Below are 26,217 nucleotides of genomic sequence, written 5' to 3' on the forward strand. Positions count from 1 at the left end.
TGTATAACTGTATGGGTTTGGGCTTGCAAACTGTAGGCAGTTTTATCACCCAGGCCAAATTTTTAAGCTTATAACATCAATTTGCAATACATTAATCAAATATATTTTCCTTTTTCAGATTAAGTACCACCAGGAATGGAATAACATCAAAACAAATTACACACTAACGGAGACACCACAGTTAGAAGCAGCTAAAGAAGCAGCCAGGATTCTTAATCATGTATGTTCTTTTTGCCAAAGAAATTGGGAATCTGAGAATTTTACAGTGCAATCCTAAGGACACTTTCTTGGCAGTAAGACGCATTGAACAGATCAGAGTACGATTTCATGTAGGCCTTCATAGGAATGTTCTTTTTGGTATCTTTAGAATTTGGTAAACTTGAGTCAAGCAAGGCCATTAGGAATAGGAATGGGCACAAATCAAGAAAATGTGGTTCATGTCAGTTCATGGGGTGCCTGATTCCTGAGCCATGAACCATCATGAACTCTGAAGAACTAGAGGAACTAGTTTGGTTTGTGATGCTAGAGATGCTGGGGATCTCTCTCTGGCTGTCCCTCCTCTATCTGCTCTCCAAGTTTGATGAGGATTGGGTTTATGGGGTCTGAGTTACAGCCCCCCAAAGAAGTTGTCCCACATCCTTTATTGTTTCCAATGGAGGGGAAAAGGAAGGGTGGTGGAAGCCCAGCAGAACAGAATCAAAGTCCTAGAGAATCTCTGCAGTAGAAACTGAAGGTCGGAGAAGTTTTTTGAAGCTCATCAAAACCAGTGCAATGTGCCCAGCTGAATCAAATGCCACTGCGGCACTGCAAATCCTACAGGACTAAAGTCAAACCAGAGAATCTCTGCAGTAGAAACTGAAGCATTTTTACAAGCCCAGCAAAGCCAGTGCAAAGAATTAGTGTCTAGCAGAACCCATTGCCATTGTGGCAATGTCAGCTCAACAGTGTGGGGAGAGGATTTTGCAAGCACTGTGCAAGAAAATGGAAAGTGAACATAAAGGAACACTTGTAAGAGGGAGGGGCTCTTGAAATGGTCATGATTAGTTTGAAACTGCTAACAGCATTTCTGTGGCTGAAGAATTCCATACCCTCTTTGAAGTTTAGTAAACATTTTGTTTGCGTGGAGACAGTCTGTCTGGAAATAGATGCATTCACAAACCAGCATGAACCACTATGAACTGCTTGGAAAGTTCATGCTGATTGACCTGCGGTAAATGTCAGTTTGTGAACACTGAGCCAGCCAAAATTAATCACAAACTTAAGTTCATGAGCTGGTTCATGCCCGTTCCTAGTTAGGTATTTGGAAATATGAGCATGTGAATCTGACTTTGGTCTACTAGTCTTGACTGGCAGTGGCTGTCCAGATTCTGAGAGGTATTTCTCAACTCCCCTTCTTAAGACCCCTTTCATGAGAGAGAACAAGGACTGAATCAAGGACTCTTCATATGCAAAGCTCTGTGACTGAGTACTCTGTCACCGAGCTCTGACATCTTCCCCTAATAACAAGGTATTAGTCCAGGACAACAGGGGCACCTTATTCCAATGAGAAAATTTGCAGAATGTGTATTCATCATTGTAAAAATTACAGTAGAAATCAAAGTCTGTAAACTAGATATAAGTGGTATTTTCGGTTAACCCTTTCCCCGTAGACTTATTTACAGGGGAGGGCAAGACCCATTGGAGTGGGCAGTAATTATATTGTTCCCCTGCTATATGATCCCTTCAATTTTAATCTTCCTGGAGATGCATTGGAGGCAAGCAAAGAGGAACCAGCTCCTATCCTGCAGCAACATTGCATTAATGCTACACAGTAGTAAAATCAGCTTTAGAACTAGGACAGCAAGAGTCAGGCTTTGGTGGAATGGGTCCAGCTGTAAATAGTTGGATATCTCATGAAACCACTTGAGATAATGCACAAGTTTTCATATGGTGGTTGGTAAGAGGAGGCTTATAGATGTTCGAATGAGTTGGAAGGCAAGGATGTGAGAAAGAACAGAAGGTTGATAATATGAGAACAAATGTCCAAAAATGTGAACTTTTCAGAACTACCGAAATAGCTCCTAAGGTATTAATAACTCAGAGACTTCACTATTCTGTTTCTATAGAAACAGTCAGTTGCAATGATGTAGATGAATTCTAATTTTCTTTTCCCCCCATTAGAATCTGTACAAGGAGAACTGGGAGAAGCAGAAATCTACTGGTTATTTCTTGCCTCCAGACAGTGTTCCTATTCGTCACGCCAAACATTCAAATGATGTCCAAAGTGAGGTAAAAGAAAACCTTTCTCTCTTAAAAACCGGTAACCTATCTCTTGGGGCTCATTACAACTAATTGTACCTGGTGCAGGGTTCAAAACCCTTGTCTTATTTTTAGTGAGCTATGTTTTAAGTGCATTATTTCTCCAGTACTTTGCATAACATTCCTGGAGAACAGGAACTATTATTGTAAGTAAATTTAACAGTGGCTTTGATCTAGTAGATTCAGGTGGGCAGCCATGTTGCTCTGAAGAAAGAGAGCAAAGTTAGAGTTCAGTGACACCTTTATGACAACAAAGATTAATTCTGCACATCGGCTTTTGTATGTATGTGCAGCACATCAGATAGTAATTTATGCTGGCAGTTTCCTGTCAGTGTAGTGTACCTTTCATTTCTCCCACTACATCCCTAAATACATTAAATCCCAGGAACAGAGTGACAGAGGAGTTAAAAGTCTGTAGCAGGATCCCTTCCCTCTTTGGTCCATGGAAATCCTTCATTGGATTCATTCAAAGTATTATCATGAAATAAATCCTCAGAATGTTCCTTCGAGTTAAGATCAGAAACATGCTATGTTGCTATTGCAAACATTTCTCCTTCTCCCCCTCTTCCAGCTGAAATACAAAGCAGACTATGTCAAGCAAAAAGGGCACTACGTTGGAGTCCAGAACATGAGAGAGGATCCCAAACTGGTGTGGTTTGAACATGCAGGGAAGATCCAGAACGACAGATTGTATAAAGATGCATATAACAAGACAAAGTCCAAGATTCACATACCTCCGGATATACTGTCTGTCATTGCAGCCAAAGACTGCCAGACGGTAGTCAGTGAAATCCCGTATCGTACTTACCTTCATGAATGGACATGCCACCCTGACCAGAATGACTGCATCCAAGCAAGAAAAGCATATGACCTTCAAAGTGATGTAAGTGATTGTCCTATTCAAATGCACACCTTTCAAAACAGATAGATAGCAGTATAATGAATAGACTTACTTTGTAAAATGAAATTGAGATGTGATTTGTGTCTTTCTTGACTTCCAGGCCACCTTTCCTACAGTTATGGGTGGCTGCCATAACTTTTCCATTAATAAAGTGAGACACAGTTATATTCATAATACCAGGAACTGGCAGCGTAAAAACACAAAATCAGCTTCAAACGCAACATTATATATATCATTATATATCATAACATTATATATCACCTTATTAACAGGGAGGGGAAGGTCTTATTTTATTGGGGGTGTCCTGTTCCAGAATACTGGTGCCACTACTAAAAGCAGTGAACTGTCAGTATTACTCAACAAAGGAGTGAACAAGAAGGAGGAACCTACATATACGTAATTAACTCTTCATCTGTTTTTAATGTTTTCAGAATATTTATAAATCTGATCTGGAATGGATCCGTGGCTGTGGGTGGATTCCTTTAGATTCTGTGGAACATCGGAAGGTCAAGAAGGCTCAGGACCTGATTAACAAGGCAAGTGGACATTTTCACAGATTTACAGCAGCTTGTTTAACAACATGTCCATTCCCATACTTTCCCCGTACTTTCTATTCATGAAACTCCTATCATATTTTTCTACAGAGAATCTACACAAAAGATGCTATAGACAGTTTTTCTAAATTTACATCTGTAACCGATGCTCCAGATGTTGTTTTGGCTAAGGCAAACTCCATAATTCAGAGTGATGTAAGTATCCTTTTAAACAGGATTGGCAATTAAAAGATGCTTTTTGAAATACTACTGTAGTATGTTATCCAACTTATTATTGGCTGGTTACTATAAAGAGTACTGTGAAGACCAGTTATGCATAGACCCATGCTCCCCAATGGCCCATGGGTACTGTATGTCCATCAAGGTATTTCCTGGCACCTATTTGTCCTTTCCCTAAAGCTTCTCTTCTTTCAAGATAGAGAACTATTTTGTAATTGGCCTTAACCTCCTGCCATTTTGTTATGCTCATTCTCACAATCCCAAAGGTCTCCACAGGTGATCCCAGGTATGAATTAACTGCTCAAGTGATTATCAAAAAGACAATATAATACTCCATAATACTCTAATTTTTTGTAAACCACAAAATTCATGGCATTGTATATGTATTCAGCAAATACAATATGTTTTTACAAATGCAATCCATTACCACCAATGAATGATGGCATACTCGAGTAAGCTGAATTTAAGCAGTATTTGGGGTATATTTGAATAGCTCTCAGAATGAGGAGCAAAGACAACATGAAATGAAGAGCACGTGTATTTTGTGTAATTACGCAAAAATGATGGTGCTACACTAAATTATTGGTATCATAAAAATGAAGATATATTCTATGAAAATAATAATAAATATAATCTTTAAAAACCATGATCCACTCAGTGTGTTTTCCTCATTTTCTCATTCCCTAATCTGTGAGAACTGACATAAAGTTTTCAGTGGATTGTAGTCCAGAAGTCCCTGACTCAGAAGTATATTCCTGCAAAGCGATTTGTATCTGATAAACCGTTGCATGCAGTTGTCATGTACTCCCTAATGCAGAAAACTGAATATAACATTAATCCCCAGTCCTCTTCCTTTTGTTTTGGAACTAGTCTGATTGCATCAAAATAGCATCAGCAGCCATTACCAGTGCAATCCTACACAAAGTTCTATCCTTCAGCATTGATTGAAGTCAGTGGGTTTAGGTGGATGTAATTCTGCTATCTACACTGTATGATAGCTAGGCTACTAAGTGGAGGAATGAGGTGAAGGCCGTTGAATGGAACTGGCGGTCCAGCCTAAGAATCTCTAACATCTGATGCTGCCATAAGTATTCATTGGCTAAACACTATATACTAGTCAATTGCGATAGTAACTTGTGTTAAGACGTCAATTTTTAATTATGTGTTTCTCATTGAGCTTATATTTTTTTCAAGCATTGGGGAGGGGGGAAAGTGGAGATATTCTTACATGATAGCCCTAATACCTTTCTAACCCAATTGAAGTCAGTGGGCTGTATCTGCATAGAATTGCTCTGTTAGGTTTTGTTGCAAATATGGTTACTCTTCTGCAATTCCTCTTCAATTGTAAACATTATAGATAATGGCATGAAGGACTATAAAACAATAAGTATTAAATACAATAAGATACCATTGCTTGATATTAATACCATTTTTACTTTTTTCTTTAGCTGAAATACAAAGAAACCTTTAACCTTGAGAAAGGTCACTACATTGGTTCCGAAGACACTATAGCCTTAAACCATTCTAGAGACGTGTCTAAGCTTTACAGTGATGTAAGTTTCTGGCAATTATCTTGCCTATTTGCTAATAACTAACAATGAACATTCTTGCTTTACTTGTTTATAGGGTATAATGCAATAATGTATTAGCTTGGGGGTGCTATGATTCAGCGGTAGAACATCTGCTTTGCATGCATATAAGATCCATGGTTCAGTCCCAGGCATCTTCAGTCAAATGCATGAGATAGTAATTGATATGAAAATCTCAGGTGAAGCACTCTATTAAAGATATGCAGAGACCAATACGCATACAAAATTCATCCAATAGCACACAGTCTATTAAAAATGTAAGAATGACAGTGCAGGTCTAAGTAGATTTATACTCTTCTTGGCCAGTGGATTTAGAAGGGAACACCGCTAAAGAGGTGCAGAAAAGTTATCACTATGAAATTTTGGGCTGTCTGAATTCTGTTTTAGTTTTAAAAAAAACAACAGCGCTACACTTGTTGAATTATGTCCTGGACATTTATAAACCATGTGCTCGTTTTGTCACTTTCTAGATACTTTACAAGGATGCGTGGGAATCAGGCAAGGCCATTGGGTACACTCTTCCTCCAGACTACATCCCTATTGTTGGGGCCAAACATGCCGACTACGTTAATAGTGAGGTTAGTATGAATTTTCTTTCCCTTGTAGTCACAATGCCTCTCTTTGTGTAACTGTACCTGCCTAACAAGCTTCATGTTTATGTTTTGCAGCTTAAATATAAATTAGAACATGAGAAGCAAAAAGGCCATTATCTTGCTGGGACACAAATAAATGATTTCCCAAGTGTTGTCCATTCTTTGGCTTTCCAAAAAATAAGGAGTGCGGTAAGATTTTTAAAAAAATTCCCTTGAGCGGTGTTAAAATTATAATTAAAGGAGGATAATTGTATGGTGTTAAAAAACCTCAAAATCATATATTCTATTTTAATATCTTGACTTCTAGTTGGCCTATAGGAAGAATTATGAGGACACCAAGGCACACATTCATATCCCAAGTGACATGATCAATCACGTGCTGGCCAAGAAATGCCAATATATCCTTAGTGATCTTGAGTATCGAACATATCTACACCAGTGGAACTGTTCACCTGAAGAGCATGATGTTGTCATGGCCAAAAGAGCCCAGGAAATTCTAAGTGATGTACGTAAAAAAATTTCTTGATTTTTAAGAAAGCTTCATATAACAAAAATAGGGAAAATAGAATAGCAGACCTGTGAGTAATCAACTCTTTTCCTACACCTTACATGTAGTTTTCTGCCTAACTATTATGACCCAGGAGAACTCCAAGTAAAGTCATATATATATATATATATATATATATATATGTGTGTGTGTGTGTATATATATATGACCATAACAGAAATAGTTCAATCCCAGCAGCCGGCTCAAGGTTGACTCAGCCTTCCATCCTTCCGAGGTCGGTAAAATGAGTACCCAGCTTGCTGGGGGGTAAACGGTAACGACTGGGGAAGGCACTGGCAAACCACCCCGGATTGAGTCTGCCAAGAAAACGCTAGAGGGCGTCACCCCAAGGGTCAGACATGACTCGGTGCTTGCACAGGGGATACCTTTACCTTTACCTTTAACAGAAATAGTGGATACATTAGAATAGATATTTAAAGTGAGTACTCCCCTTCAATTGTTCTTTTAGTCTAATACAATTTACAAATCTACTTGTTAATGTAATGCATATAAAGTGCCAGTGACTTTGAAATTCGCCTGGAGGGCTCCTGTTTACTAGATTTGTCAGTCTAGCCATCTTACATAGTTCTTCGAGCTTATCAAGCCAAACTATCACCGTATGTAGTTCAGAATGTTTCCATTGCTGAGGAATTACTAATCTTGCTGCTGTCATCTCATGAAAAAATAATTCTTTGGCATTGCTGGGAAGATTAACGGGAAGTAAGCTTAATAACATAAAATCAGCATACGTGGAAATTTTACATTTAACATTTTTTCTAACATAGTATGAATTTTTATCCATAGTGTCCTAACCTATTTACAATTCCACACATGTGGAAAAAAGAGCCCACACTTTCATGACATCTCCAACATTTACCATCATGTTGCTTAGACATTCTGCTTTACACTTTTGATGCTATATACCATCTATAAAACATTTTATACCAATTTTGCTTAATATTTGACAATTTGTAACTTTTATGTTTTTCCCCCAACGTTGTTTCCACACGTCCATTGAGATATTGTGGTTTAGATTCTGCATCCACTTCACCATACAGTTTTTAATTTGTTCTGTTTCAGTTTCTTAAGAAGCTTTTATATTTGCCCTGTCATCCAAGTAAAATCTTGATGTGGCCAGAACCCATGATAAACAACTCACTTTGTCTCCCTCAGTTTCCCATCTACAGTATAAGGATAAGAAATACTAGCCTAGTTTCTTTTACTAGTGTGACAGTGTAATTGTAAGCAGAGTTATACCCATGTAAGCCCATCGCCTGCAGTGGGTTCATATGTAAGATGTTAGTGCTGTGAAGTCACTTCCCACTTATGGTGGCCCTATGAATTACTGGCCCTGATTTGGATAGCCCAAGTTAGCATGATCTCATCAGGTCTTGGAAGTTAATCAGGGTCAGTCCTGGTAAGAATTTGAATGGGAGATCATAAAGGAGTGCCCGGACAGGCAATGGCAAATCTCCTCTGAACATTGCTTGCCTTGAAAACCCTATAGGGTCGTCATAAGTCAGCTGTGACTTATGATCAAATGGATGCAAAATATTGAGATTAATGTGACAATGGAACAATGGGAGTTAGTATGGTCTAGAATACCAAAGTATACTAACAGTCAAATACTTAAAGAAAATTGGTATAAAATGTTTTATAGGTGGTATGTAACACCAAAAGTGATCGCTAAAATTGCCAAAAATTGTAACAAGAAGAAGAAGAAGAAGAAGAGTTGGTTCTTATATGCCGCTTTTCCCTACCCAAAGGAGGCTCAAAGCAGCTTACAGTCACCTTCCCATTCCTCTCCCCACAACAGACACCCTGTGGGGTAGGTGAGGCTGAGAGAGCCCTGATATCACTGCCCGGTCAGAACAGTTTTATCAGTGCCGTGGCGAGCCCAAGGTCACCCAGCTGGTTGCATGTGGGGGAGCGCAGAATCGAACCTGGCATGCCAGATTAGAAGTCCGCATTCCTAAGCACTACACCAAACTGGCTCTCAAATGTTGGACAAATGTTGGAAATGTGATGATAAAGTAGGTTCTTTTTTTCATATGTGGTGGAGATGTGAAAAAGTCTATAAGTTTTGGGCAAAAATACATACTATTATGCAGAAAATGTGGGGTCTTAGATTTTCTATGAAAGCTGAAGCTATGTTATTAAGTGTTCCTCCGCAGTGCCTCCCAACCCACACACAGAGTTTCTTCTTCTACGCGATGACAGCAGCAAGACTAGAATTGGCCAAGAAATGGAAAACGCAAGAACTACCCTCGACAGAAGATTGGCTGAATAAACTAGCTGACTTTGCCAAGATGGCTAAACTGACACTAATAGTTAACGGAAGAACAGAAGAGGCCTTTCAAGAACAATGGGGCCCTTACCTGAACTATTTAAGAAAATAATACAAAGGGGATTGAAAGTTTTAAGATTCCACTGTCAAGTATGTGACATACTTTGAAAACTAAGTATTATTTCCTTGGAAGTCTTTTTGCGAAATTCATGTACTTCCCAACAGCTTCTGCTTGCAGCAGTAGCTTGCTGTACTCCTGTTTTTGCTTTCTCCACTAATCCAAAATCAGAGGGCATTGAAAAGATACCAGTATGAAAAGAATGAAAATGCAAGGAGACTGTACGTTTTCTGCCAAGTAAATATTTCTTTATACTTATTTTCAGGTTGTGTACAAAGATGACTTAACATGGCTGAAAGGAATTGGATGCTATGTGTGGGACACTCCTGAAATCCTTCACGCTAAGAAGTCTTATGATCTCCAGAGTCAAGTAAGCAAATTTCTCTCTTGAAGAGCTTCTCCTGTAGTATCAGTCATACCAGAATTTAGTCCTCGTTGTTAGGTTCATACATTACTTCCGGAAATCATCGAACTATTAATGCATTTCAAAGGCAGCTTCACCCAGTTCTTTGTGGAATAAACATCTGTCCTACCACAAGTATTATTTTTATTTACAAGTACACCCTTAATTTGTATGATTGAGATTATAAATTTATGGTGTTAGAATATAAACTGGTTTGTATAAATTGTGTTGGCTCCCTGAAATGGTATTCCTTAGAAACAGAATCCCAGGAATGCAATTTAAAAGAGGCTGTATATTTGCTCCAGGAAGTGGGAACTGGCCACAACTAAACCTATCCCACGCTTGTGATACAAGTCGGTAAACAGGCATAATATGGCTTAGCATAGTAATACCACCTGTAGCTACTAAAGAATCTATTCTTTGTGATAATACTGCTTTTTGTCTTTGTTTCACAGCTGAAGTACACAAAATCAGGGAAAGAGAATTTGAAGAACTATGGCATCGTTCTTGACACTCCCGTTTATGTAACTGCACTCCAGAGTGGCATGAATGCTAGTGATGTGAGTCATTCTCCTCATTCTTCCTTCCAGCTCCCTTGCTCTTCATTCTTTTTTGGATGCATTTATTGGATACATTTTCCTTTAATATAGGTCAAATATAAAGAAGAGTACCATAAAATAAAGGACCAATATACCACAGTGCTCGAAACAGTAGACCATGAAAGGACTCAGAATCTGAAGAACCTTTTTAGCAATGTAAGTGTTGAGTTTGATTTTGCCTTGTGGTCCCGTCATTTTTTAAAGCTATAAACAGTGTGCATAATAGCACACATGTTAATTTGAGTTATCTCTGATATTTCCTCTGAGTGTATGTCCTGTCAACCCAGAATACCTCTTCAGATCACAATCTGTGTTACAGCAAGGATATTTAGGGAAAAAATATAAGTTTCTCTATAGCTGCCCCACAGCTATGGAAATTCACCATCTTTGAAGATCAGAACAAAAGCATGAGCTTGGTTGTTATTGAAGAGGTTTGTAAAAATAGTAATTGTGTAAGATCTACATGGAGGGATAACTCTTAGGCTAGTTGCTGAATAAGATGAAAAATAGCCAAATCATTGCTTGTTATCACCAATAAGTGCTGATTTAGTAGCAAATGCGAAGTAACGAATACTGTTTTATTGAGGTGGATTTTTTTGAGGTTGCTAAATTTTGTGCCTTTGTATACAGAGAATGCCCAAAGATAATTAGCGGTTGAAAATGGGATTTTATTATTTAAGACTTATACTGTTTTCATACTTCTAAAAAGTTTTTTAATTTTATAAAATTAATAATCAATGCATGTAAAGTATGTTCTAGCTAAATGATGTATTGGATAAAGTCTGGTTTTGAAGGTTGTTATAGCATGTTTTAAAATTCTCCTGCCTCCAGAACCTGTATAAGAAAGCCTGGGAAAAAGTGAAGTCTGTTACCTTCACGTTACCTCCGGATGCTGTGCCATTTGTTCGTGCTAAAGAACTGAAGCATAATGCCAGTATTGTAAGTGCTGCATTTAACCTATACAGTTGGTGAAATAGCTACTACTATTTCAATAACAAATATTATGTAATCATAACAACGTGATTTCCATTTTCCTTTTGCACAGGTCAAGTACCGGGAGGAATACGATAAGTTTAAAGCACTTTACACTCTTCCAAGAGGAGTTCAGGATGATCCAAATACTGCAAGATGCCTAAAAGTTGGCAAATTGAATATCGATGTAAGTTTTTAAAGATTCAATAGACAAAACACCATTTTACACCAGATTAGATAAAATCCCCACCAATTCTGCACCAAGAAAGTAACTGACTGGGCTCCTGTAGCTTTCTTGGGCTACTTCCAGTCCAGCCTCAGTTTTAAAAAGGGCAGAACATGAGCAAGGATAAGTTCCCATATTTCACGAACCTTTTAAATTGCCTTTTCCTCAAGTGTAAGAGTTCATATTTTCTGCTTTGAATTTTTTAAAAAGAAAAGACAGTAAAAATTTGTAGGTTAGATATCCAGATGAAACTACATAATGGACTAGGAGAGGGGTATAAAACTCACAATTTTTATCACCTGGAAAGGAATTCTATATCTAAATTCTCTACGGTTGGTCTTGATCTGAAATTCTTCAGTCATATCTTGGTAGTTCTAAATAAATCTAATGCTGAGAATTCATACATGATCAATGGCCTTTTTCTGCACTAGGGATGTGCCCCCAATTTTTGTGTGTGGCATATTTCAGGTTCAGATTGAATTGACCTGTACTAATTTGGTATATTCAAATCACCTGAATCCCAGTATTGGTATAGGGATTTGGGTTCTCCAAGATTCGAGGAAGCTGAATTTTTCAGCTCTGAAGCATACAAAGGAATCTAGAGCCCACCAAACAGCTGATCCCACTGACAAATGTCTCTTCACGTGATCAGATTGGGCTTCATGGGGGGCTGGTTTGAACCATCATCTGAACAGCCCAAAATACCACAGAGAGAAATCCCTCTCCAGGTTTGGCTTGGGCTATCTGGGGAGGCTGGTTTGAATTGACCCTCCCTGCACAGCTAACAAACAGCTGATCTGTGTAGAGGCTTCTTTCCACAGATCAGCTGTTTATTGGGTTGAGCAGGGGAAGTGGTAGTTCAAACTGGTCCTCCCAAGCCAAGCCCATGGAGAGACTTCTTTCCACAGATCAGTCATTTATCGGGCTGTGCAAAGAGACTCTGTTCAAAGCAGCCTTCCCCATGCCCCAAGCTGATCCTCTGGAGAGACTTTTATCAGTGGGATAAGCTGTTCATCAGGCTTTAGGTCCCTTTGAATGCCTCAAAGCTTTCCTGAATTTTGGACTTGAGCTGTGCGGGGAGAGCCAGTTTGAACCTGCCCTCCCCGGAAAGCCCAATAAACATCTGATCTCACTGAGAAGCTTCTTTCTCCAGGATTGGCTTGGGCTGGCCAGTGTCAACTGCTCCCCCACAGAGCCCAACAAATAGCTGATATGCTGAGATAAATTTTACCATGGGATCAGCTTGGGCTGGACAGGGAGGGCCAATTTGAGCCAGCTCTCCTTGCACAGCCCGACAAACAGCTGATCCACAGAGAGGCTTCTCTCCTGGCCCAACAGTTGATCTACACAGAGACCAACCATGCCACACCAAAAAGAAAAGAATCAGTGTGACACTATCCAGTTTTTGTCATTGGTGTGCATTAGCATATGTGCTGTGATTTCCAAGAGAAAATGCGGGATGGGGGGAGGTGCAAAGTGTAGGCACAGGATTTGATTTAAGAGCATACCAACTTGAATTCAGTGATAATCAGAATTAAGCTTGTTTGTGCATGACAAGCATGTGTTCTCTGACTTTGCCTAATTAGATTGTTATTTAATTGCTGTGATCTTTATTATTGAAAGCTACTCTGAGTATAGTAAAGAATATTAATTTTCAGTAAAGGGCCAGCTTGGTGTAGTGGAGACCTCTAATCTGGAGAGCTGGGTTTGATTCCCCACTCCTCTACATGCAACTATCTGGGTGACTTTGGGCTTGTCATAGTCCTGTTAGAACTATTTTGTCAGAGCTCTCTTAGCCCCACATATCTCACAGGTGTCTGTTGTGGGGAGAGAAAGGGAAGGCAATTGTAAGCTGTTTTAAGACTCCTTCGGGTAGTAAAAAGCTGGATATAAAAACCAACTCTTCTTCTAATTCCAGACCGTGTCTCTTGCCTTAGAAAATTAGCCAGGGGTGACAACATTTCAAGTATGAAGTATTTTAAAGAACCTGTGATTAATTTAGTTATTTTAATTTGTAGCGGTTATACAGAGATACCTATGAAAAGAACAAGGCCAAAATTCACATTGTTCCAGACATGGTTGACATCGTGTCTGCTAAAGACACTCAGAAGAAAGTTAGTGAAATCGATTATCGCATCCGTCTCCACGAGTGGGCTAACATCGCAGATCCCCATGCCCATGCCCATGCTCGAAAAGTCAACGATCAACTGAGCGATGTAAGTCAGCAAGCTGTATTGTGCCGGTTCTGAGGAAATTTTTCATTGTGAAATGTCCATTAGTATATCTTATGAAAAAGGAACATGGATGGTGCAACATACCATCTTTGGTTGCATCACAGCTGGGGTTACTAAATACAGGTTAAAATGATAATTTGCCAATAATTTTTTACTTGAATGGGCCACTGTTGAGGCATAGCATTCAAATGAAGAACAGTTTGCTCTCTCCTTCCTTCAGTTGCCACTCAGCTGTCATAGCAGGACACCGATGTTTTAAAAATGTTAAGATTAACATGTTTAAAAAAAATTAAGTTAATCTTAAAAAATGTTAAGATTATAGAAACCAGGACAAGGAACCCAGAGACAAGTAATCAGAAGAAGGCTGTGGAGCAGAAAATATGCTGACAGATTACCAAAAGGAAAAGCAGACAGAGAAGAAAAGAGAATTTTAGCAGGGGTAGCTGAAGAAATTTCACAGAAATCCAGGCCAGATAATGGGAGACTAGATTGTGGGATAAGGAAGAGGTAAATTCCAGTAAGCCTGGTCAAGAGACAGAGTGGCCACCGTAAGTGAGAGAAAATGTTTAGCTCCCTGAGAATCTCTAGAAATCCGAGGAAACAGCTGTAAAGAAAGGAGGAGCTAAATGGGAACTAGGAATGGGGCCTAGAGGCTATGTGTTATTCACGGGAAGTAAGTCAGCAGGCACTTGAGTTCTATGTTATGGGTTCTATAGATGTTTTACCATAACTTGGCCATATTTCTAGCTTTTAGCTTACAGTTCTCTCAAACAATACTTGATAGTTGAGATAGCTGAAGAAAAGTGAAATGGGATTTTTGAATGGTATTGCCAGGGTTGTTTGCTTCCCAAAGAACATTATTTGCTACCTAGCTGATTTGGGAATGCTTAATAAAATTACCACGATCTACAAAATTAGATTCCTAGGGTAAATAAAAAGTCTGATTATGATGTGATGCATCTTTCCTATTTTATTGCTATGAATTTCTCATTATTTCTCCTTCTTGACCCTCCAATCAGATTGTCTATAAAGATGACCTCAACTGGCTCAAAGGCATTGGGTGCTTTGTTTGGGACACTCCTGAAATTCTCCATGCCAAACATGCCTACGACCTTCGCAACGATGTAAGTCTGGCTTTTCAACAACAGCTTAGCCTCTGTTCTGGTTTGCTTCCTAGATTCAGGCACATGTCAATTCCGTGGCCATCAAAAAGTTTGCACGCTATGTGCCACTTTGTCATTATGTGAGTCCTGCTCTGTGAACAAACTTGCTTCTTCAGAAGCACATATTCTAAGACTCCATGGGCACTGATTGGTTCTCAGCTGGGATGCCTGTTTCAGGAATTTGTCGTAGTGCTTGATCAAGTTTTAGCATCATGGAACTGCCTACAAGGAACTGCTGCTTGTCTAGGCCAGGGGTAGTCAAACTGTGGCCCTCCAGATGTCCATGGACTACAATTCCCATGAGCCCCTGCCAGCAAAAAGCTGCTAGGTGCATTCAAAAATACAGACCTACGTAAAAGACTTGGAAGATATATACAAATGCAAATGTTCTTCTTTTTCATAGTTCAAATACAAATCGAAGGCTGATAAAATGAAGAGTAAATACTCAGTGGTGACACACACACCAGTGTATGACCAGAATGTCCTAAGTGGTATGAACCTGAGTGAAGTAAGTATGACTTTCCCCTTTAAACTCAGCTTCTCTACCATGTACCAAGTATTGCTGCAATACATCATCCAGCATTCGTTTTTGCCTGTTCATGTCACCACTTGTTATATTTCACACCTGGCATCAGCAAATTGAGTATTTTATTTGGAGTCACACACAGCCAATTTTTTGACCCTTAGAATTTGTTCCTACTTTTGTCTATGCTTATTCTATTACACTTGATATACTGATCATAAGCACAATAGAAACAATACAACACAGCGTTCAACCAGTACATGAGTTCTTCATCTCGCAGTACAACTGGGCATATGGAATATTAACCATTTCATTTGCTACCTGGTATTATATATTTTTTTCTTATAAAGGAACCCTGCCTCCTGCATTTCAAAAATTGGGCCAGATCTGTGTGCCTAGTCTTGTGTACCAATATTTGTACCAATATTTGGTACACAAGAAGAAATAGAATGTGTACAGTGAGCCAATGCTTAACTTGCTCTGCTTTGTCAATTCCTCAGGCTGTTTACCGTCATGACTATGTACAGAACATTAGAGGGAAATATACTCCTGTTGATAAGACAGTGGATTTGGAGCGAGCCAAAAATGCATACAAAATACAGTGTGAGGTAAGTAAAACACCGAACTGTGTTGAATGGGAGGGAGGATGCACTGGAATTAGTGTCATGGTGCTATAAAACCAAAATATTAGTATAACAATAATTAAAAAGTCTACCAGTGGAAATTTTTCCTTCATGCATACCTTTTCAATGTTGTATATGACCACCGAAGGAAAAAAATCCTTTACAAAATCATTACTCAATGAAATTATCATATAGGCTCATAAACTGAGCTACAACCATATGGCCATCACAAGTCCCCATCTGTTCCCTGCAGCGACTGGCTGTAGCTCTCATATATACCTTATTAGTGCTTGTCCATAGGGAAGAGTAGTGGTTGAGATCAGAGCAACTGACAAGGAAAGTGTGAGGGGTTGAAAGGGATGGGGAGAAGCCAAGTGTCCCTTGTGGATTGCTTGTCAGGGGACTTGTCCACAGGAAATGAGAGGAGCAATTACCTAACACAGAGAATAATTAAAATGTGGAATTTGCTTCCAAAAGATGTAGTGATGGTCACAGGAATAGACAGCTTTAAAGGGGGATTAGATAGATTTGTGGCTACTAGCCACATTCTCCTCATTCAGAAACAGTCAGCCTCTGAATCCCAGAAGCCAGAAGTCAACAGTAGGGGAAGTCTCAATGCTCTGCTGTCGGAGGAACTGGTTGGCCACTGGGTAAGGCAGAATGCTGAACTACATGGGCCGCTGGTCTTCTCCAGCAGGGGTCTTCTTATATTCTTAGGTATTTGTGTACTGAAAAGACCAGCTCTGGCTATGACGGGTGGGTTTGTATTTGTTGCAAAATCAAAGAAATCTTATTTTCTTGTGTGACAGGGTCTCTACCGAAATGCTGGTTTGCATGCTCTTCCCACCGGATATACACTCCCCGCAGACACTCCTGGTTTCAAGCATGCTAAACATGCCCAGTACATTGGTAGTTATGTAAGTAGATGATGACCTTATTTTAAAATTTCTTTATTGTGCAAATTTTATTATTTTTTTTAGAATTAAAACAAATTCATCATACTATATCCTTTTGGCATTCTCAAATACTTTCTGCCAATTCTTAAGTAGATATAATTTCAGTTTGAGGCTTAACTGGAAATAATGTTATGCTGTCGAACAGTGGCCACTTTAAAATGTTATTTCTCTTTGAGAAACATCAGCTGGGGCAGGGATGGGCCCCCTATTTAATGCTATTGAAATTTGTATGGCTTTCTTCCAAGAAAGAAGTAGGGTGACTGGTATATTTCTTATTACCAAACGGATTAAATGTATGTGAAATTATTTAATTTTTTTTGTTGAATTATTGCTGTTTGTGGTATCTAAACTGAATCCCAGACAGTGTATTAACCTGCAATTTTATTTGATGCTAACGTTTTATTGATTTACAGAAATATGAGAATACTGCAAAAACATAGGGCATGGGAAATCAATGAAAAAAATAAATACATAAGAAAGTAGGAAATATGAGGAACCATGAGAGATTACCAAGAGGAATAACTCATTGTAATTTCAGGAATTTGCATCTACATATTAATGTTCTTGTAAATTATATAAATCCGGTTCAGTTTTAAGTTCATTTATACCTTGTGATTCTTAAAGAGATATGAACTGAGGGGTTTTTTTGCTTATTTTTTGTTTCAGCTGAAATATAAGGAAGTCTATGAACATATCAAGGATAAAGGCTACAATTTTGGACCCAAAGCCGTTCCCTTTGTAAATATAAGGAAAGTTAATAAGGTTCTCAATGAGGTAATGCACAGTATTTATATTGCTAGATTCTGCACTAGCTGAATTATAAACGCAGTATTGTTCTATAGTGTACATTATTTCATAAAATCTCCATTCTTAGAATGGAAATCTTAGGGCTTTTCCACACATCTAAAAAATAGCATCATGCCAGCAAAATTGCATGATGCTATTAAAAATCATGCCCCCACCATTTCTCATCTTCATGTGCTCCTGCTTTCTTCTGCCGTTTTTTGCTGCTTTCTGGCACTCTGCATGGCTGCCTGAAATGTCGGAGGAGAGGGAAGCGCTATCTCCCCCTTCCTGTCACTCATGGCAGGCAGGCAGCCAATCATGTTTCTCCCTGTTTTAAAGGGACAGTGATGTAAGTGCTTTTTAAAAAAGTGAGACTTCTCCACTGGGATGCATATGCATCTTTTCATAGATGCATAGTGCTCGTTTTAATGCCACCCCCAGCCTTGAAGCTCAAGAATTTTTTTTTCATGATATTTGGGTTTTTTTTGGGGGGGGGGTCTGGGAGAAATGCTTTGTGTGTCAACTGGTGGGGGAATTTTTAAAATCTGCCTAGATTAAGCAACGAGTATTCATTGCTCCAGGCAGTTTGCCCCCAAATAAAAGCCCCGTTCAGGGTAGAAGGGAGAGGGAGGCGGGCTCGAGGGAGGGCACTGGAGACAGAGATCATGCTCCTTTGCCCACTTTGGTAATGCTTCTGCCAGTTGAACCCCATCAAGACTCAGGAACATAATACACTGCAAGACTTTATCAGCCTTACCACCTGCATCATTTACATTTTGTCAGACTTCAACTATACCAAAGCAGGAATGGATAGTGGAAAGTGTTGTTAAGTTACAACTGTCTGATAGCAATCTCATAGGGGTTTCAAGACAAGGGACTATCAGAGCTGATTTGCCGCTGCGGGCCTCTAGTAGCCAGGTCTCCCATGCTTAGCTTCCGAGGTCTGATAAGGTTGGGCTAGCCTGGGCTATCCAGATCGGAGTGTGGGTCTAGTTAGTGTCTGGAGAAATCTTCTGTCAAGCCTCTTTATGTGTATAAGAAGTAAATCCTTTTTATTCAGTGGGGCTTACTCCTAGGAAAGTGTCCTTAGGATTGAAGCTCATGTTATATTTAGTGCCATAATGAAAAGATACCGGGATAGAAATGTAAGTTTTAAATTATGCCAAGTATGCAAAGAATTCTAGATTAGGGGAGCAGCAACAAATTGTGTTTTATTTGGAACACTTTCTGTTATTTTACAGAGGCTGTATCGTGAGACATACCACAAAAATAAGGACAAAATTCACACCACACCTGACACACCAGAAATCCGTCAAGTGAAAGCCACCCAGGAAGCTGTCAGTGATGTAAGTTTCAGTTGTTCAGTGGAAACTCAAAATTATTATACTTAAAATGCAGAGCACCCTCCCTCATTTCCCCTTTCATTTTCTCTTTCAGCTTATCTACAAAACTGACTTCTTCAAGATGCAGGGGCACTTGATTTCCCTTCCATATACTCCTCAAACAATGCATAGCCGTTACGTTGGAGAGATTACAAGTGATGTAAGATGGCACTCTGCACTTAATCCAACTAGCTAGATTGATCCTTTTATAACTCCTAAGCTACCCTCATGCACATTTCAGTTTCACTTTTAACACTGTATGAAAACTCATTGGTTTCAGTATATGGGATCAGCACCTTTGGGGTGGCTCTTTGTTTTAACTGGTGGCAGTTTTAAAATTGAATAAACATGATAGATCAATGGTCTGATAAATATCTATTCAAAACAGGCAAGCAATTCATAGGTTATCTTGTGCACTTACTCCTTTTTGATGTATCATATTTTTATGCATTTATACTGTACATTTTTCTGTGTATTTACACACTTGACTGGTACATTAAATATAGTTCTACACTTGTCACATTTTTTCCTGTTGTGGGTTCAGATGGTGGTTTCACTTTGTTGTTCTCTATGCACTGAGGGAAAGTAGGTATAAAAAAACAGCTGCTACTCTGTAATGAATGATCTCAGTACTAGAGTGAAAGCCCATGGTAGGGGATACAATGGGTGTTAGCATGGTGGGAGGTGGGAAAAGTAGGAAAGAGAGACAGGTAGTAAGAGAGTAACGAAAAAAGATATATATAAAGAGCAAGAGAAAGAAGATAAAAAGAGTTACAAAGAAATAGGAAGAGAGAGAGAGAAAAGAGACTGGCAGCAAGAAATATAGGCAAAAGGAAGCAAGAAAGAGTTGGAGAGAAAGACAGAGAAAAGGAGAGAGAAACAGAGAGAAGGAAATAGGTAGGAAGAATGAGAGGGAGAGAAAGAAACAAATAGAAAAATAAAGAGAGAAACAGAGTGCTAAAAAGAAGAAAAATGTTGTTAGAAAGAGAGACAGGGATAGGAAGAGAGAAAGGGAGAGGGAGAAGATCACCCCCCGCTCTTTCTGCCACCCCCAAGAGCCCTGACGCCCCTAGCTGCCATTGTCCAGAGATTCTCTGAGCCCTGCATAGGCTGCAGCGGGGCTGGAGGAGGCGGATGGAGGCGGTGGGGAGTTCCCCCCTCCCTCCCCTGCCCACGAAGAGTGGCACAACCTCTGGACGGCTTCTCTAACCCCAGTGCAGGGTGTGGAGCCTGCGGAAAGGCTGGTGGAGGTGGGCAGAAGCAGCAGGGAGATCCTCCCTCCCTCTCCTCCTGAAGGTTGCTGGTGGCGCCGGTCGCCTCCTTCAGCCCCCTCCAGCCCCCTCCAGCCCCCTCCCTCCCCTCCCCCCAAGGAGTGCCGGTGCCTCGGACAGGCCACACCCATTCTCTGCCCACCCAGCCATTACGCTGCTATTTTAACAGCGAAGCCGCTGTTAAAGATACATTATTAAGGGCAAGATTTTATGCTGTTGCTTATAAAATACATCAGTAATGGGAGACCTAACATCTTATTTTAATAATTTTTGATGTATTAATTTATTATTTTATAGTTATTGATTATCCATACATGCATTTATTGTTATAATTCTTTTATCTATGCTGTATGCCTATTACTAATTTCTTACCCCTATATATATAGGTTATGAAATTAGAAATTTAAAATGGAAACTTAAAATTCCTGTGGTAAAAAATGTATTCTGGAGAATGTTTTGAGGATTATAATGAAGGGGATGTTGGGGAGAAAACATTCTTCTATATTTGATAGTCAGTAATGATTTTTGATATATATTATTTGCTTATATATATAGCCAACTTGAGAGCCAACTTGGTGTAGTGGTTAAGAGTGGGGACTTCTTATCTACAGCGACAGGTTTCATTCCCCACTTCTCCACATGCAGCCAGCTAGATGACCTTTGGCTAGTCACAGTCCTATCAGAGATGTTCTCTGAGAGCAATTCCTCTCAGAGCTCTCTCAGCCTCAGGGTGTCTGTTGTGGAGAAAGTAAGGGAATGTGATTGTAAGCCATAGGTTGTGAAAAGCAGGGTATAAAAGAAGAAGAGTTGTTTTCTATACTCCACTTTTATCTACCAGAAGGATTCTCAAAGCAGCTTATAATCACTTTCCCTCCCTCTCTCCGTAATAGACACCCTGTGAGGTAGGTAGGGCTGAGAGAGCCCTGATATTACTGCACTGTGAGAACAGCACTATCAGGTCTGTGACTAGCACAAGATCACCCAGCTGGCTGCATGTGGAGGAGCGGGGAATCAATTCAAGCTCACCAGATTAGAAGCTACCACTCTTAACTTCTACGCCACCTCTTTTCTTCTATGTAGCCCCTCCTCCTTTCTTTGTGACCCTTCTAAATTGCTGTCTTTTTTAAAAATATAAAAATAGTTTGTCAAAATATATCTTTTCCCCACACTGTAGATGGAGTAAGGGGCTTGCCTCAGGCCACCTAGTGAGTTCATGGTAGAGACAAGTTTTAAACCAGGGACCTTCTAGCTCATAACGTTGTATTAGCCAGACCTGTTCCTAAATAGCTAAGAACTGTATTAAAAATACCTATTACATTTTTTGGGCAGATTAAATACAAAGGGGACCTGGAATGGCTGAAAGGCCTGGGATGCTTCCTGTATGATACTCCTGATATGGTCCGTGCTCGGCATTTACGTAACCTCTGGGTGAGTTTTCTTTCTCAATGTGTTGAATTGGTGGACATTAGACCTACAATTCTTGTGCTAATTGTTACTGGCATAAATGTTCTGGTAGGATCAGTGTCCGTGCCACATAAAATGTGCAGCCAATCCTGCAGTGCTGTCATGGGCTGGTTGGTATGTCTTCCGTGACATACTTCTCTCTCATATTTCCTGTTGAATGTCCTTGAGTCCAGATGCAGCTTTAGCATTGTATTCCTATGTGCTTAGAGAATACACACAATACAACATTTTTCTTATATACCATATATTATGGTTTTAGCAAGGGGGAGGGGGTTACTAGAGTTCCCAGCTCTGAGTTGGGAGACACCTGAAGACTTTGGGGGTGGAGCTGGAAGTGAGCGGGATTTGGGGCATGGAGTATAATGCTATGGAGTTCACCTTCCTTAAAAAGCCATTTTCTCCAGGGGAACTGATCTCTGTCTTTTGGAGATGAGATGTAAAACCAGGGCCCCCCCAGGTCCCACTTGAGGACTGGCATCCCTAGGGGTTACTATGCTGCATGCTCATGACAAATAATTGCAGCATTTCATGTTGTGGTGGTAAATTTTAAATCTCAAAATTTCAGTTATATTTATTTTCTTCATTTACACACCACCTTTCTCCTTAATGGGTACTCGGAGCTATTTATAGCTTCTCCTCTGCTATGTTTTATCCCCAAGGGTAGATTAGGCTATGGGTATATGACTGAGCCAAGGTCATCCATCAAGCTTCCTTGGCCATGAAAGGATCTGGATCTTAGCCCAACACTAACCATTATATCAGGGATGGCCAAACTGTGATCATCCAGATGTCCATGGTGGTAGAGGCTCATGGGAATTGTAGTCCATGGATATCTGGAGAACCAGTTTGGCCTCCCCTGCACTATACCATCCTGTGCTCAGTATTTTATGCTGATGTTACTACATTCACTTTCTTTGTTAGGTTTCAATGTACATTTGTGTTTTTGTGGAGAGCATGTATTTTTGAAAGAAATTCTTTCTTTTTTTCAGTCACATTATGTGTATACTAACTCTGCAAAGAAGCTGCAGGACAAATACCACGTGGTTCTGGACACCCCTGTGTACAGGACTATCCAAGAACTGAAGACCCATTTAAGTGACGTGAGTTTGGCATATCCAGTCATTCTGTCATTAAAACAAATGTTTAGCTGAGGAAGAATTTGAACGGACCTTTGGTTACAATGAGCATACACAGAGCTGTAACATGTGTGAAACTTAAGCGGGTTGGAGGCAAACACAAACTAGCTGTCTTAAATAACTGTAGCAATCAGTTCTCTACAGAAACAGCTGAACTGGTTTCACTCTGCTCAAGTATGCTGCTAAAACTTTTGAAGTTGATAATGTCTATTCATGGAAGTTTTTTTTTAGGGCAGTCTGTCAAAAATAAGCATTATCCTAAGAATTGAATGTAGTGAAATTATCTCTCGTAGCTCAGTTTAATTAGTGATACCCATGGATCAATTCTCAACCACAGTAGTTTTTGTGCTTACTGGCCATTGTATTTTATGTTTTCATTTTCTGGTACATTAGATATACTTTTGTTGTTTTGATTAAGTTCTTTAATGGAAATCCAAATATTTAGGTTAGAAGGCGTAACCAAATTGTTGTGATTCCTGCAGATTGTATACAGAGCTGTTGGCAATGAGCGAAAGACCAAGTATACCTCTATCCTTGATACCCCAGATTTCCACAGGGCCAAAACAGGGCAAAAACTACAGAGCAAGGTAAGCATCTTAAATGAACAGAACTAAGACTGGATGGAGGCGTGGAATTCCTGTTCAATGTAGCACCACTTTTTCTAATTTTCAAGTTAATCTGGTCCTTCCGAATGGAGAGAGGGATAAAATCTGGCATAAAGAAAGAAGTACATAAGTTGGGGTTGGAGAGTATAAACAGGCCCGGTCTCTCATTGGCCTTGACTAGTCAGGCAGAAATGGGGTGGTTAGGTAGAATTGGCAAATACCTTGAGGCACTGGGCATGTAGGGGGGGTCAAGTTTAGTGATGAGTTGGCCAAGGAAGGAGTGCCTCTGATGCTGAGCTGTATCATCTCAGTCCTGGTAGTGGTTTACAGCAGAGGTAGTCAACCTGTGGTCCTCCAGATGTCCATGGACTACAATTCCCATGAGCCCCTGCCAGCATTTGCTGGCAGGGGCTCTTGGGAATTGTAGTCCATGAACATCTGGAGGACCACAGGTTGACTGCCCCTGGTTTACAGCACATCAAGGGAGATGATGAAGCTTGGCACTTCTCAGCATGTTATACATCCTGGTGAAGATAAACAGGGATGGTTTAATCACTGGCCAAGTTCGGAGCCAAGGAAGATTTGCTCAAACAATGGCATATATGGTTAGGCTGCCTAGGACTTCCTACCCCCTTAAAACAGCTTAACGTATTTTAATAGCTTATAATGTAGAGTAAATATGAAAACCGTACGGTTGTCTCAGGTCTTCATTTCAGAGGGGGTGCTTGGGACAAATGAAATGGTGCAGCTGTGTATGACAACATGACGCTTCATGTTTGATCTTAAGCTTGTCAAACGATGGTGGATGAAGAAGTCCCTCCTTTAGAAAGCATAATGCCTTTTATACGGGGGGCACACGTGACAGTTCATGGTTTCTATCTTTTCCATAGTATTTGTATGTAGAACTTGCCACCAAAGAAAGACCTCACCACCATGCTGGGGATCACACACCTGCCTTGCAACTTGCTAAGCATGTGAAGGACTTTGCCAGTGAGGTAAGACCTTCTCTTTTAAGTGAAATGGGCCTCTAGTCCTGAAGAAAGCCCTGTGCAGAAAAGTCCTTGAGCTGTTTTCACAGAACACCGAAAAGCACGTCTGAGCCTCTTTTCTATTTGGGCCATGTGTTTATTCTTGGAATCCCGAGTCAGTAATTTCACTCCCCTTCTTTCTCCTCACTGAAGCCGTCACTGCTGTTGGCCCATGTGAGTCCCCTGACCTTGGAAATCAGACTTTTAAAGAAGTCCCCGTCCATGTAGGCCTTCTGCTGATGAATCACTGTGCCCGGCTTATTTTAAACACTAAAACACATGGCAGACTCACCAAGTTAATTCTAGTTTATTTTTAATGGTATCACAAGATGAAAGAAAAATTGCTTAAATAATGCTCCTCCAGAAGTGAATATAGTGTCTGGTATTAATTAGCTTATGCATAACAAGGGTGCTTCTGTTTTCAAGTCTCAGGTTGTGTGCTGTTAATGCTGTATTAGGTGAACAACTTGATGTTTATTTTTTGTGTTTTGCTTTTCTTTCTCCCTATACAATTTAGAAAAAATATAAGAGCAATTATGAGAAAATGAAGCACAAGTATGTAACAATCCCGGATACACCAATCCTCATCAGAGCTAAGAAAGCTTACCTGAATGCTAGTGATGTAAGTATTACCTGTACACTTCGGATCATAATCAGGGAGATAATGAGCTGAATTTTCATGATTTAACAGTAGGGAGTTTTTACCCAAATCAGAGAGGATTATTCCAGAAAGAATTATATAGGAACCCCCAAGAAACGTCAGAGACGTTTTGTGTCCCTTCCTCTTTGCTTATTTCCCTCTTCCTCCTCCTTTAACGATCCTCCTCCTCTTTCTCCTCCTTCCCTTATTTTTTTTGCCCCCGTCTCTTCTCTGTCAATCTACCCCCTTCTCTGATCATCTATCCCCCATTTCTCCATTTTCCCCATTCCCCTTATCTGTCAATATAACCTCATGTCTTCCCTCCACATCTTTTCTCCACCTGTCAACGCAGTCCTCACGGCTCTCCCCACCTACCCCACTCTTGGCATTCCACTACCTCCCCCATGCTTGGCATTCACTCACCCCCACCCTTGGCCCTCCACTACAGCCCACTTTTGGCATTCCCTCACCCCATCCTTCCTCTCTTTCCAACTTACCTTCAACTTCTCATTCACCTCAAACACACTTGCTGCTCTCCTCACCAGTAGATGTCTGCTGCCTTGGGAGGGTTGTGTGTGGAAGTCACAGGGAGGGATACGTGGGGGTATTGCTGCTAATTTTCCACATGGTTCAGTGAGGGGAGGAGAAACTTGCAGGGGGAATCCTATTTCCACTCCCAGTGCAAAACCAGCTACAGCTATTAATCTGCTCAGGTTCTCCCACTTATGTCACTTATGTTGGACTCTCTATGGTTGGCAATAGTTGAGGAGGTTGGATAAAAAATCACATTTTAGAAGTCAATACGTAGGCTGGTATTATGGAGCTGAAGGATAGTATATCATTTCAGCAATATTTAATACATTACATTAACGGATGCCTTCCCTCGTGTTCTATCAGCTGCGCTACAAAGAAACATTTGAACAAGCAAAGGGTAAATACCACACGGTGAAGGATGCCTTGGATATTGTGTACCATCGCAAGGTCACAGATGATATCAGCAAGGTAGGCAATGGCTTTTCTGATTCCCTCATATCCTGCCTTCATAGCCAAAAGCTACAATGGATTTTTGTTACGTTATATACCTGGAAGGAGGAAAGTAT

General features: G+C 40.1%; 1 protein-coding gene across 40 annotated transcripts in view; it reads left to right on the plus strand.

Annotated features, from left to right (window-relative positions):
- The window catches only part of NEB (nebulin), a 213,229-nt gene that overhangs the window by 129,478 nt on the left and 57,534 nt on the right, over positions 1-26,217 (plus strand). For all 40 annotated transcript variants that reach the window (XM_077320081.1, XM_077320041.1, XM_077320047.1 and 37 more), the window contains 28 exons: positions 119-220; positions 2,161-2,268; positions 2,870-3,181; positions 3,631-3,735; positions 3,844-3,948; positions 5,421-5,525; positions 6,032-6,139; positions 6,230-6,343; positions 6,462-6,659; positions 9,372-9,476; positions 9,965-10,069; positions 10,160-10,264; positions 10,940-11,047; positions 11,154-11,267; positions 13,325-13,522; positions 14,560-14,664; positions 15,107-15,211; positions 15,727-15,834; positions 16,659-16,766; positions 17,472-17,579; positions 18,833-18,937; positions 19,029-19,133; positions 21,574-21,672; positions 22,698-22,808; positions 23,327-23,431; positions 24,340-24,444; positions 24,995-25,099; positions 26,015-26,119. In XM_077320081.1, the coding sequence (XP_077176196.1) occupies positions 119-220; positions 2,161-2,268; positions 2,870-3,181; positions 3,631-3,735; positions 3,844-3,948; positions 5,421-5,525; positions 6,032-6,139; positions 6,230-6,343; positions 6,462-6,659; positions 9,372-9,476; positions 9,965-10,069; positions 10,160-10,264; positions 10,940-11,047; positions 11,154-11,267; positions 13,325-13,522; positions 14,560-14,664; positions 15,107-15,211; positions 15,727-15,834; positions 16,659-16,766; positions 17,472-17,579; positions 18,833-18,937; positions 19,029-19,133; positions 21,574-21,672; positions 22,698-22,808; positions 23,327-23,431; positions 24,340-24,444; positions 24,995-25,099; positions 26,015-26,119 (3,366 nt within the window). The remainder of the gene's footprint in view (positions 1-118; positions 221-2,160; positions 2,269-2,869; positions 3,182-3,630; positions 3,736-3,843; positions 3,949-5,420; positions 5,526-6,031; positions 6,140-6,229; positions 6,344-6,461; positions 6,660-9,371; positions 9,477-9,964; positions 10,070-10,159; positions 10,265-10,939; positions 11,048-11,153; positions 11,268-13,324; positions 13,523-14,559; positions 14,665-15,106; positions 15,212-15,726; positions 15,835-16,658; positions 16,767-17,471; positions 17,580-18,832; positions 18,938-19,028; positions 19,134-21,573; positions 21,673-22,697; positions 22,809-23,326; positions 23,432-24,339; positions 24,445-24,994; positions 25,100-26,014; positions 26,120-26,217) is intronic.

The sequence above is a fragment of the Paroedura picta genome, chromosome 2 (assembly GCF_049243985.1).
Source record: "Paroedura picta isolate Pp20150507F chromosome 2, Ppicta_v3.0, whole genome shotgun sequence".
Lineage (NCBI taxonomy): Eukaryota > Metazoa > Chordata > Lepidosauria > Squamata > Gekkonidae > Paroedura > Paroedura picta.